General features: G+C 50.1%; 1 protein-coding gene across 2 annotated transcripts in view; it reads right to left on the bottom strand.

Moving 5' to 3' along the window:
• The window catches only part of Traf3ip1 (TRAF3 interacting protein 1), a 36,487-nt gene that overhangs the window by 11,875 nt on the left and 11,620 nt on the right, over window positions 1-12,992 (bottom strand). The window contains exons 7-12 of one of the 2 annotated variants that reach the window (XM_023722273.1): window positions 5,487-5,507; window positions 4,397-4,493; window positions 3,791-3,871; window positions 3,333-3,456; window positions 3,086-3,122; window positions 1,946-2,022 (exon numbers count right to left, since the gene is read on the bottom strand). In XM_023722273.1, the coding sequence (XP_023578041.1) occupies window positions 1,946-2,022; window positions 3,086-3,122; window positions 3,333-3,456; window positions 3,791-3,871; window positions 4,397-4,493; window positions 5,487-5,507 (437 nt within the window). Of the gene's footprint in view, window positions 1-1,945; window positions 2,023-3,085; window positions 3,123-3,332; window positions 3,457-3,790; window positions 3,875-4,396; window positions 4,494-5,486; window positions 5,508-12,992 lie in introns of both variants that reach the window. The other variant, XM_004637428.2, reaches the window with a different exon arrangement.

Here is a 12,992-nt window from a genome sequence, read left to right as displayed (position 1 = left end):
AAAAAAAAAAAAAAAAAAAAAAAAAAAAAAAAAAACAGACAAAGACTAAAAATAAATAAGGTATTATTTTACTCAAGTTGTGAGAAAATGTAAACACCCAGGGAAATGAAAAGGAACAGAGTACAAACTAACGAACCGAAAACACAAGTATCTACAAAGCCTAGAATGTCTCTCCACATTCTTACCACAAATCCAACATTTGAAAAGAAAAGGAATCTGTAATTACAGACAGAATATTTCCTAACAATGCACGTAAAACATCTTCGTAACACGGTGCGAAAGTGTGAAAGAGATGCTCCCAGACACGCACACTCAGCACACCTGTGGCAGGGACAGCTTGTGGCCGCCCGCGTCCTGTCGGTCCCCACACCCAGCAGGGCTCCTGGCCACCCCACAGTGGTGCTGGCTCCAGAGACCCAGCCGGCCACAGATGAGAACCTAGTGAGCCTTGGTCACCTGCGCCTCAAGCCAGTGACCAGCACAGCTTCCGGCCTCAGGTCACACCAAGAATGGTGTGCGTGCATGGTGTGAGGCAGCACAAGCCCAGGGTGCCGCGGGGACACCAGGAGAGTGGGCTGGGGCGGAGACGCGGGGGACCTCAACCGCACCCGTATATTCTTAGTTCTTATTTAAAGAAAAGCTAACTGAAATGTCTCAGAACAGGCAAGTAAAATCTGATGCTCCTCAATATCCTAAAGAGAGCCCCAGTGACAGGCTGAATTTTCCTGTGACCTGGTGCACACACTGCCTGAACTTGGCGGCAGCAGTAAGAGCTCCCCAAGCAAGACCATCTCCTTTCATCTCGCCAACAGAGACCTGTTCTCCAAAGGAGACTCAGACATGCGTTCCAGTGCGTGCTGGGCCAAGCTCAGGCCCCCACGTGGAGCCTCATGGGGGCTCGCTGTACCCATAACAAACATAAGCCACGGAAGCCAGCCCAACGACACCACACAGGTAGCCACGCCATCAGCATGAGCTCCAGGGCTGAGCTCCAGAGCTGCACATGGGTCTGGACTATCCCAGGGCCACTGTGACCACCACCCATTACACAGAAGGGCTGCGCCATGCTAAACGCCACAGGAACAGACAACAGACCAAAGAGAGGCTCTCCTCCTCCTAAACTGGGCAGCAGCTGCCCACGGACACCCCCAGCCCACAGCATGTACAGGCCCCCCGTGCAGGCGAGCTCGAGCCACCTGTGAACGACAGGCCAGGACACTGAAGCAGCTGGGGAAAACACATGTGCGCACACAGCCCACTTATAAAATTCTTTGTTAAATGTTGGTTAAAAAAGCTACTAAGAAACTTTTTTCTATTAACAACAACCACAAAAGAATTTATTCTTACTGTTTTCAGCAACTGGAAGAGAACCCTGACCACAGCTGCTTGAGGGGAACCACTGGGCTAGCAGGTGCTCCCCGCATGGCCCTAGCCCCAAGAGGCCACGAGTCCTACCCAACAAGCCAGATCACACACAGTAAGGACGACCTAGGAGCAGGGACAACCAGAACACAGACCTAATGCCGGGCTTGCTGACACCAGCTGTTCTCCCGTCAGCCCAGCCAGCAGCCCCGTCCCCACTGGGCACGCAGGGGCTGGTGCCAAGGTGCAGCCTAAAGGGACAGACGTGGGGAAGAGGCCTTGGGCTCCTGCGCTCAGGCCAGCCAGGCAACGTCTGTCAGCGGCGTCCGTCCAGGAGGAAAGCGGTTCCTAACCTTCTGCCTGAGGCACCTTGACGTGAGGCAGCACTACTGGCAGTGACAACATTGGAAGGACACTTGCAATTTAAAACGAAATGCAGGGGCCTGGGATTTGGCTCAGCAGCAGACTGCTTGCCTAAGTTCAGTCCCCGACACCAGAAAACAGAAAATAAACCTCTCCCCAAAAAAAGGAAATGTGGGAGATGACTGCCAAGACGACTGTGTGCGCAGAAATCATTCCTTACCTTCTCTCCAGGTCGGGGCACCTGCTGCAACTTCTCATAATCTTTCTTCGTCTCCAAAATTTTTTTCACAAGTCCACCTGTTGAAAATAAATGGTTTTATGTTAAAGCCCATGCACAGCACACACAAACTGAATGGGTGGGCGCACGCTAGCCTCATCCTCTTTTCGAGGGTGAAATGGTTTCCTAATCTCTGATAAAGACAGGCATAATGGACGGGTACCACAGTAGAGCAGAAACTATAAAATTTCAGAATATTCCAGGGAAATGAGTTGTGTGAAAGGTGGACAGCTTCAGAAACAAAGGAAACTTTCTATTTCTAAAAACTAAGAGGAAATGTAGATGAAACTCAAAAATATGACTATTACAGGTGCAAGAATTCTGAATTGTTTCTAAGTGCTAGTACCACTTTCAAAGCGGGGCAGGAACACTGACTTGCTTTTACAAGTACTCACGGGGTAAGTATCAGATGAAAAATCATGCTCTTAAAACTACTGTTTTGTTTTTGGTGGAAGCAGGGATTGAACTCAGCCCCTTGCGCTTGCCAAGGCAGCGCTTATTCCACTGAGCCATCTTCCCGCCCAAAGCTGCTGTCTTGTGGATCCCAGTGGCAGAGTGCTGGCCCGGCACGCACAAGGCCCTGGAGGTGTGCGCATAATCTCCAAACCTAAATCAGCAGAGCCAGCTGGACAGTTCTGGCATATCCATACAGCGAGGACCACACATATGGGAGGAGGGACAAAAATTATCCTTCGTATTACAGTGGAATACATGCCAGCACAGGCTGTCTAGTAAAGAATACAGGGCAAGCTGGGGAGATGGCTCAGTGGAATAAGTGCCTCTCTGGCGAGCGCAAGGGCCTGAGTTCAATCCCCAGTTACACCAAAAAAAAAAAAAAAAAAACTAACATCCAAGAATACAGGGCAAGACAGAGACAAAGGAAGTGCTCACAAATGCACACGCACAGCAGCGCCCGCCCCTGGACCACCCCGGCCCCAGCCGCACCCCTTGCCCCCCACCAGGGACCAGCACCACGGCCCCTGGTACCACACACTTCCAGAGTGCCATGCAGGAGGCGCACATGTGCCTGTACACATGTATACACACACACACACGCACACGAGTGTTGGCAGCAGGACTCACCATGCTTCTCATCACCCTCAAGCTCTACTGCTGGCACCTGAGGAGGAACAGGAGGAGAAAAGAAAGCTCAGGCAGGCTGAATCTTCATGAATCACACTTCCGTGTGTTACCACAGGAACCACAGGATTCAAGAAGGGAAGAAGCTAGCTGTACAAGCAGGAGCGCTGTCTACACGCCCCTGCAGGCTGGAATTCTAACAGCGTGTTTAAACAGAATTACTAGATGCTCCACCATCTGGAGAACTAACCATTTCAACGTCTGACATTTCGGAAAGCGGAGGAGCAGCTTCGACCACAAAATGCTCATCCTCCTCATCATCGGAAATCTGTGACTCTCTAATCACGTTGGAGACGGTTTTACCACTTCCTGTCCTGCAGGAAAGCAAATGAGCGACATCTGAACAGCAGCAGGTATCTGCGAGGAATTTAGGAATTTAAGGGCCCCACCACCACGCCAGCCAGCAAGGTGACGCAAAATGACAGGGCAGCCCTGCCCTCCCTCTCCCACAGCTGCCTTCTAAGGGCAGGGCAATAAAGCCAGCATTTCCCCACGCACTATAGCCCTTAGCTTCCTAGCTATGTGCGTGTCTGCCCCTTTGCACCATCTGAAACGCACACCACTTTCTCTTTTCCTCAGCAGCGAGCTCTCCAGGTGCACGGCCCCCTACCCTGCAGGCCCCAGGCCCACCTGCACACCCCACCTCACCTGTCTATCACTGATGCCTCCACACTCTCCTGTCGCTTGACCCGGGGAGGCGCTGGCCTTGCACTGCCCGGCCGAGGGAGTCTTCTAAACCCAGACACGTGAACAGACAGAGGAACACAAAACACAAGTCGGAGGGTTACAGCATCCTCCTGCACGGAGGGAGCCCGGAACCCCCACCAGCACAACGTGTCCATGGTCAAACCTGGGGCAACTCTGCGTGGCGGTGCACTGCCTTGAATCTGTGCAAAGCTCTACACAGTTATAACACTGGTACAGAAAACTCCATAGCAGTGCTGGAGATTGAATTAAGGGCCTTCATGCTGAGCTACATCCCTAGTCCTTTTAAATTTATTTATTTTGCAGGGTCTGGCTAAGTCATTAAGTTGTCCAGACTGGGCTCAAACTTTCAGTCCTCCTGCCCCTTCCTCCCATAGTGCTGGGGTTCCAGGCTCGTGCCCACCACACCCAGCCATTTCCACTTTCTCGGTACAAATAATTCCCCATAATTTTTCACGAGCACTGAATAAGCAGTGAAGGGCACAGTATGAAGCCTCACAGCTATACGCTGGGTATGACCACTCTGCCCAGCCAGTGGGCCACACAGACCTGGCACTGGATGGACGCTCACTGGGGACTTCCAGGTTCTCTGCCACCTCAGACTTCTCCGTGGCAGGAGGCCCAGGCCCAGGTCCAGCTTCTCCTTCTGAACAGGTGACAATGCAATCAGCAATTCACAAACAACTAACAATGCTTTAACATTTAAAATCAAATAGATTTAGTGATTTAAATATAAAAATTAATTGCAATACTTGATTCAAATGTAAATAGTTAAAAAGCAGCAGTCACACAACTGCAAATATGAATGAGCTAGTTTTTCATCCATCATTTGAATGAAGATAAAACATGTCTGCTTTCTGTATGTGATGAAGAGTTGGAGATGTGGGTTTGCTCAAATACGAACCAGTTCAGTTACTCAAGAAATAAAATGCACAAGGTAGGTCCATCAACTTAACAATTAAACTTGAAATACATTCGGAAACAAAATGGACAGGTGTAAACGCCCACCTACCAAGATGCTCGGCACCACTACCACCCTGACAGTGGCACCAATCAGTAACCAGAGAAGTGACAAAACTGTCATGCTAGAAGCGTCTGCGTAAAACAGCATCATTGTTCTACTAGAACTAATAATGTCACCTAACCTAACAATTACACAGACTTTGGAGTCCTATCAAGATGTTTCTTTACATTACAAGGAGTGGACTTACCAATACTTTTTCTTTTCTTCTTATTTTTTGGGTTTTAAAAATGTTCAACACTGGCTACTGCCATATTGTTCTAATAATCTAAACACAGCTTCTTCCCTCTTGTAACTCAGCAAGTTACAAGCCCAAATTAGGATAAATTTACTCTATTTAAAGTTTTAAAAAGTCTATACTTTGGAAAGTCACAAAAATAAATCAGAATTTGAATACTGGAAATATACTTTAGGTGAGAAACCGTGAAATGCAGTGTTCTCAGCATTAAAATATAAGCACATGTATAATACACACACAAGATTAAAGCTTAAGACACAGACCGGACCCTCACTGAGTCGCACTGCCGTAGCTCACACAAGTGCAGCAGGAGGGCACGGGGAGAGCACATTCTCACATCTGCACACACAGCCACACCAGCACATCAAGGCCACACCTACCTGCATCACTGGCAGAGTCACCTAAAAAAAATCAGATAAAATTACTTTCTCATCCGCAAGATAGTAGAAGATAACAGAACTTCAGGATTACACAACCAAGAGAGAGAAAGGAGAAGTCAGGAAATAAAGCAGGGGTAAAATCATATATGTATGTATACAAGTTGGACAAGGCAGTAGTCCTAACAATTTCCATCAGGTTTTTGAAAATATCAGTTAATAGGTAGAATTCTCATCCTGACCATGTTGATATCTGTAAAATAAGCAACTACATCAAGGACAGCAATGTGCAATACCAAAACAATACTTGAAATACCTGTCTTGATCTTCTAAATGTGTACCATTTCTAATGTCATTGCGATTACTATACTCTTTAAAGTATTTTTGTAAAAGGTAATAAAAGAAAATGAGAGTCAAGAACAAAAGTTTGATTTCTTGAAAGCATGTGGCAATATTCAATAGTATGTCCCACCTTGCATCACTGTGTGTTAATCTGATAACATATCGCTCACTGTTAATCAGCTATTTGTTTTGAAAATCTGTAACATATGTATTGTTACATGTTGCCTTGTTTCTGTCTTTGCTTTTGTTTTTCTTGTTCTTGTTTTTAACTCTTCAAAATAAAAGTATAATAAAAATAAAAACAAAATAAAAAAGAGAGAAGAGGTGAACAGAATCAGAGGAAATGAACCATCCATGATTCTGTTTTTCTCTGGGGCTTCTTTTGTGTTTGTTCCTTTGAGAAAGGGTCTCACTATGTAGCTCAGGCTGGCCTTCAACTCATGGTGATCCTCCTGCCTCAGTTTCTAGAGTGCTGGGTACAGGTGTGCACCACTAAGCCCAGCCACCATCTATGAATTTAGATGAGAAAGAAAAGGGTGTTTCCACAGAGCCTCTTTTCCGGGCATCCCACTGACACCATACACTATTCTTTTCAACTATAAATCACAAAACAGCACATAAAAATTGGTAGCAGATGAGGAGGACCCCCCGGGGCAACTTTCCTTGAAAGAAGAACAGTTGCCTCCGTTGTGGCTGAGCCTGACCCCATTTCCATGTACTGATATGCACAGAGCTGGCCAGGACTTTGCCTTATCCCTTCAACTGGCTTTAAGCAGTCCATATCAGTCTAGCCGAGTGCTGGGGGCAGGCTTTGAAGGTTGCACCAGTGTTTCCCTGGTAACCTCCACCTGCAGCTTTTTAACATGAGCCAGGCTGAGACAGGACAAAGAGCCAGTGCGCCACGCTGCAGATCGAGCCTTGAGCTGGGATTGAGCCTTGAGATAGAGACTATGGCTTCCCGGGGCTTGAAAGGCTACACATCAGAGCTGAAACACCAGACCCCAAAACATTAAATACTATCTCAACAGTATAATACCAATTACTTTTTCTGCACATCCTTCTCTCTGCATATCGCAGAAGCAAATGCAGGCCTCCCACCTACCCCTGCTCACAGCACTCACCTACTTCCTGCAAGTCTCAGTCATTCATCCGCAAGCCACTCCTCCTTCATGACTGAATAAAAACCTGGGCAGAGGCCTCTGTTCCAGATAGCCATCACCATGGCTGGACTTAGGGCCCCTGGGCTCCCCGCAACTATAAATACACCTTAGTGTCTTCCTTCTCACCCTGGGTTGCGCCACAAGTGGTAGACTGGAGTTAACTTGACAGGATTCCAGTATCTCCTCTGTGGGATTACAAATATAACTTCCTGGACTGATACAAGGACCAAAAAGTGATCCCACAGGAGGGACAGAAAGAAAGCCTCTCAGAGGGGCAAATGCAGCACATAATGAGACAAGCCAGTGAAGCCAGGAAGCCACAGGAAAACCTCCTGGGAGGACAGGGAATGGCTGGATGCCACCGAGTCTCTGGCAGGGCAAATGTCCAGGCCCCGCACAAGATTGAGAGGAGCCTCGCAATGCTCACAACACACAAGACCCAGCCCACTGCCTCTGCCCTTCCGCCCGAGGTCCTTTATCTCCAGCCACCACCCCAGCAAGTGTGCACACACAGTCACAGGCAGGACAGGGGCAGCACAAGCAGAAGGTTGGACAATCTGGGCACCACTCTGAAAATACAGGATGCCCTTGAGGAAGGACAATATGACACACGCTGCGTGAGAGCCAGGGCACCGCAGGGGGCAAGGAGGTACACTCATGCGCACCCTACCACCACACAGGGAAGAGCCCCCAGGCACAGGGAATGCAGACCTTGGCTACTGTGGGTCTGTGTCCTTATGGAGGACTTCCAGGGTGCACCACAGCTGGGGGCTTCCAGAGTGTGGCCGGGAAGCCAAGGCTTGCGGGGCAGCCTCCAGAGGTCACAACTGGGGAACGGCATGGAGGTGGCAGTGGGGATAAGGCAGGGTAGGGTGCAGGAGAACCTGCCCAGGCACAACGCGAAAACCATCAGCAGCCAGCAGGTGGCTTCAGACGGCGCTTCAGGCAACAGAAGCTGAGGTTCCTCCTACCAGGGACAGGGTGCTGAGGACAGGAGCAAGAGACCAGCAGAGACAGGAAGCAGACCGAGTCCCAAAGCCCAGGGCCCCCCTTCAGAACCTGCAGCGTGGGGACACCTAGGCCGGATGTGGGGTCACATGGCACTCACGAAGGCAATTAAACCATGAGGTCAGGACCAGAAGGAAGCAAGTGCAGAGATCTGGGCACCTTTCACTGGGGTCTCAACCCCGAGGGTCAGGGCACAGTGCATCTCCACCTTCCGACTTGGGCGGGGCTCTAGGTTTCTCCTGCTGTCTCACCAGGCCTAGCCAGCCTACCTCTGCTCACCCAAGCACTCCCGCCTCCAGCCTTCCGTACGCATCTTCTGCCGGGACAGATGGATGCATGTCAGTCCTCACCTGGCCACACAGCACCTGCCCAGAGTGAGGCACAGGACCACAAGCCAGAAAGGCAGCCACCACCAAAGGCCCCAGCACTCACTCCCCAGGGGGAAAACTAACCTGGAAAACATGCCTGTTCCAGAAACCCGCTCTTACTTCTTAAAACTATTTAAAGAAAGACATCACATCGTCATTTACATCAGAATCAACCCGCCAATAACTGCCAAGTCACTGCTTTATTTATGATTAGAACTATATAAAGCAGACAACATACAGTTTTGCAAGGAAAGTTTTCAGCTATAAAAAAGGCAGACTCCCTTCCCTAAAAAAATACAAATAAAATAAAATATTTACTGGGAGTGGTGGTGCACACCTATAATCCCAGCTCTTGGGAGGCTGTAAACAGGTGGATCACTACAAGTCCAATCTAGTAGTGAAACCCTGAACACCCTGTAGACCCTTCCCTAAAAAAATACAAATAAAATAAAATAAAAATGACACTAAGTTAAACAACAACAGATAACTACTTCTGATATTTTATAGAGAACACCAAAAAATAAACACAAGCTTAGAAATTATAGATCATCGATTTTAGAATAAAACTACTTTACAATTTTTTTAATTTTTATTTATTTGGTTCAGGGTCTCATTATGCAGCTCGGACTCGTAGTGACCCTATCTCACCCTCTCTAGCACTGGGATTACAGGTGTGCACCACCGCACCCTGTTTCAGAATAAAACTTTAGAATAAAACATCTTTAAATTATCATGTTTGATTTTAAAGTGTCGACTCTGTGTTGTACTGCACAAACCCAGCACCGCAGTCGCAGAGGCACACGCGCAGCTCTGTAGTCAGACGAAGCTCGGGCTCACTGGCTGCACTTGCTTCAGGCAGCACTGCGATTCTGCCCAGCGCCAGGTGCGTGTTCCCAAGTATTCTTCCCCTGCACATCACCTTCTGGGACAGTTATTTTGCACAACTGTATCATTTTGAAGCGCTAGTGGTCATCTTAAGTGAGCTGTACTAAACGAGCCCACACACACAGAAGGAACACACAGACTGCTCACCAAGAACGGCACAATCCGAGCCAGGTGGGGGCGCGCACCTGGCACCTAGCCCTCGGGAGGCTGAGGCCAGCCTGGGCAGCTTCATGAGACCTTGCCTCAAAGCAGTGGTGGAAAGGGCTGGGGACACAGCGTGGCACTGCCTGAGATGCATCCTCAGCACTGTACAGCTAGCCCCTAGCCACAGAGGGCAGGCGGGCAGCTCATGGACTGACTCATCAAAATCTAAAGTCACACTGAACTGGCACACAGGTGACACCTTCACATGAAGCGCTGCCTGGACCACCCAGGTGACAAAGCAAGCGCTGAGCTGAGGACCAGAGCCCTCCTGAGTCCAGGCCCACAGCAGCACTCAGCACACCCCGAGCAGCTTCTCCCATCTTGAGCCGGGTCCCGCAGGCTTGTGGAGCCCTGGTGGTCAGGCAAGGGGACCACACACTCAAAGACCAGTCACCTGACAGCCCTCGATGCCATGCCATCGCAGCCACCCTGGTCTACCAGCAGTCTGGGCAAACCTCTGCGCTGAGTGGCAGCTAAGTGTGTTCAAATTGCCAAAGTTTTTATAACATCAAAAATCTTTTTGCAACAATTAGAACACAGTCTGATTTTAGATACTGTTAAAAAATAATTTTGTTCACTAAGACAAGAGTTTTGTCGCTGTGTCTATCACACTGTTTTGAGCATACATATGCTGAAGTATCAGAAGTTGTCAGGATGTGTCAGCATCTTTTAATCACTCACAGAAACACAGCCAAGGTGAGGCCGATGTGGTGAGAGACAAGAACTGTTCCACGTAGGTGACAGCTGCACCACTCTACTTGTCTGTATTTTTCATGACAAAAAAACCTTAATAAATAAAACAAAAAGGAAATAGGGAACTAAGAAAAAAAAGCTGGCCTAATGACCCAGAAAAACCTGAAACTGATAAACAGCCACACAAACAACAGGGCAGGGCGCAGCCCGCACCCCTCGTGGAGGGCAGGGTGCAGCTCCCCGTAGGTCTTCAATCTACATGAAAGCGCAGCACAGACAGCAGCCCACACACTCCCCCGCGGCACACCGAGTACAGCAGCGGTGCTGAGCCGGGCTAAGGCAGGGGTCCAGCCTGATGCAGATGCAGGCACTGCGTGGCCTCCGGCTTTGAAAGCACACAGGCCTTCCTCTCCAGTTAGCTCAGATGTTTAAAGTGCCTGCTTGGGCAAAGTCAGGCGGAGGGGACCACGGTTCAATCCCCAGCTCCACAAGCCACACCAAACCCACCCTTAAGACAGCCTGAGCTAGCCAAAAAAAAAAAAAAAAAAATCCTTTTCCTAGGCACCAGAGACCGACAGGTACAGGGCCTGCGGTGCCAGGTCTGGAAGTCGCTCGGTAAGAGGTGCTGAGGAATGACCGAATGCAGATGGACGTGAAGCTACTCCAAGACCACACCTGTGCGGTGGCCCAACAGCCTCCCGTGGCTCCCGCCCGCCCCGTGCTGTACCACAGCAGCACAGGCAGCACCTGAGGTGGGCACTGGCCCAGGCCTCAGCCTCCCACCAGGTGGCGCTGGGTCTCTTCGCATTTACAGAAAACCCAGAGAAGCCGGCATGTACTGGCTAAGGACCAGGCCTGCTATTTTCACGCCTGCTGTCTCTATCTATGAGATGCTCAATATGTGGCTAAAGAACAGTTCTCGTTTGCTTGAACCGCATCCACCCCACAGCCAGCTTTGCCTCCCCCTGCTTTGCAGCTGTCAGGTACACCGAAGAGTTCTGTCCTAAAAGGGACGCTTCTGGCTGCCTGGACAGGTGGCGGGTTGGCTGCCAGCACCACATCATCTTCATTCGCTCTCCTGCAGGCAGTGCAGCTCCAAGAGGCCCCCAGGGGGCCGAGGTGGGAATCCTCCCGTGGGACTCGGACACTGGGTCCTGACAGGCCCACAGGCCCAGGCCACCTGGCAGCTCCGCTTAGACCATCACCATGGCCCACTTGCTCTCCTGGCTGCTACTGCCCCCGCAGGAACCAAAAGCTAAGAAAAGCTCCGGAGAAAATACTCTCACAAAATGGGGCTGACTGACAACATGTGCGCCCTGCGAAGGAAGGGTTCTGAGCAGGGAACCAGCTGCCGGCCAGCCCCTAATGCTCCAGGTCGCAGAGGCCCTGGGCAGCTGTCCAGCGTGGACAGAACCGCTGCCGGTGGAGTTTACCCCAGTGGGAGCAGACAGCGTTTGAAGGGAGTGAGCAGGGGTGACCAGAGCTGTGCTCACATACTAGAAAGAACTCTAGGATTTCTCTCAAAGCCACAGACTGGAGTGACTGTCTCACTGAGGATCACGCTGGCCAGGTGCCACGCCACACGGCCAAGCTCAGGTGTGACACGGGACAGGACAACGGCCCAGCGTGCTTAAGCATGCTTTGTGAAAGCCTTCAGTGGGGGATAAAGATACGGAAATAAGTTCTGTAATCATCCACATTCTTTCATAAAATGCCAAGAGCAAGATTAAGAAAGCCCGCTGACCTCAACGCTGTCCGTCCTGCGCAGGCCCTCTCATCACGCAGACCACCCTATGTACACGTCAGCAACGCAGGCACTGCGGGTGCTACACAGGTATGCGCTGTGTGCAGCATACAGACGCCTTGTGTACCTCACGGATGCAGGCACAGGCACACAGCGGTGAACCTAGAGCTGAGCTAATAAAATTATCACACCATTTAGCAAATTACAGCAAATAAAACGCTGAGGCATCTGATCTTCAGTACACAGCAGCAAAATGTTGACCGTCAAGGAAGGTAGACGGATTTAAACAATTTTAACTCCACTAAGATAAGAATATTTGATATCAAAGCAGTAAGGAATTTAAAGAATACATTTCCTTACCTATGTCTCAAGTTCAGTTTCCTGATCTGGCTGTTTAATACAGACATTACAGAATCTAAAATTTCAACTGAAATGTTATCCTCCTTCCTTCCTGACATAAAATAGTTCACAGCTTAAAATACTGCAAAGGCTTTTGTGTTCAGCTGCTTCAGTTGGGATTTAAACAGTCTCCATCAATGTCCCCCAAGCTGCCTATTTACTGGGCCCCTCAGCTGCCCCTCAATTCTCAGACTGGGAAGACTATTCCTGCCAGCTCGCAGGTCCTTGGGCTGAGACACCACACTCCAGGCTTCCCTCCTCCACCTGGGGGCCTTTGGTTTCCTTTGCCAGACTCAGCCCCTCCTGATCTCCTGACCTGGGATTCTGGCAAGTCCAGAGCTCAGCCCACCCCAGTCTACATGCACACCCTGGCTTGGCCCACCCCAGTCCTCGCACACACCCTGGCCCAGCCTACCCTAGTCCACATGCACACCCTGGCTCAGCCCACCCCAGTCCATACACACACCCTAGCCCGGCACACCCCAGTCCACACACATACCCTAGCCCATCACACCCCACTCCATGCACACACCCTGGCCCGGCACACCCCAGTCCACAAGTACATCCTGGCCCGGCACACCCCACTCCACGCACACACCCTTGCCCGGCACAGCCCAGTCCATGCACACACCCTGGCCCATCACACCCCACTCCATGCACACACCCTGGCCCAGCACACCCCAGTCCATGCACACACCCTGGCCCA

The sequence above is a fragment of the Octodon degus genome, unplaced genomic scaffold, assembly GCF_000260255.1.
Source record: "Octodon degus isolate 3935 unplaced genomic scaffold, OctDeg1.0 scaffold00089, whole genome shotgun sequence".
NCBI lineage: Eukaryota > Metazoa > Chordata > Mammalia > Rodentia > Octodontidae > Octodon > Octodon degus.
Note: the sequence above shows the minus strand (reverse complement) of the source record. Positions and strands in the feature narration are given on the sequence as shown.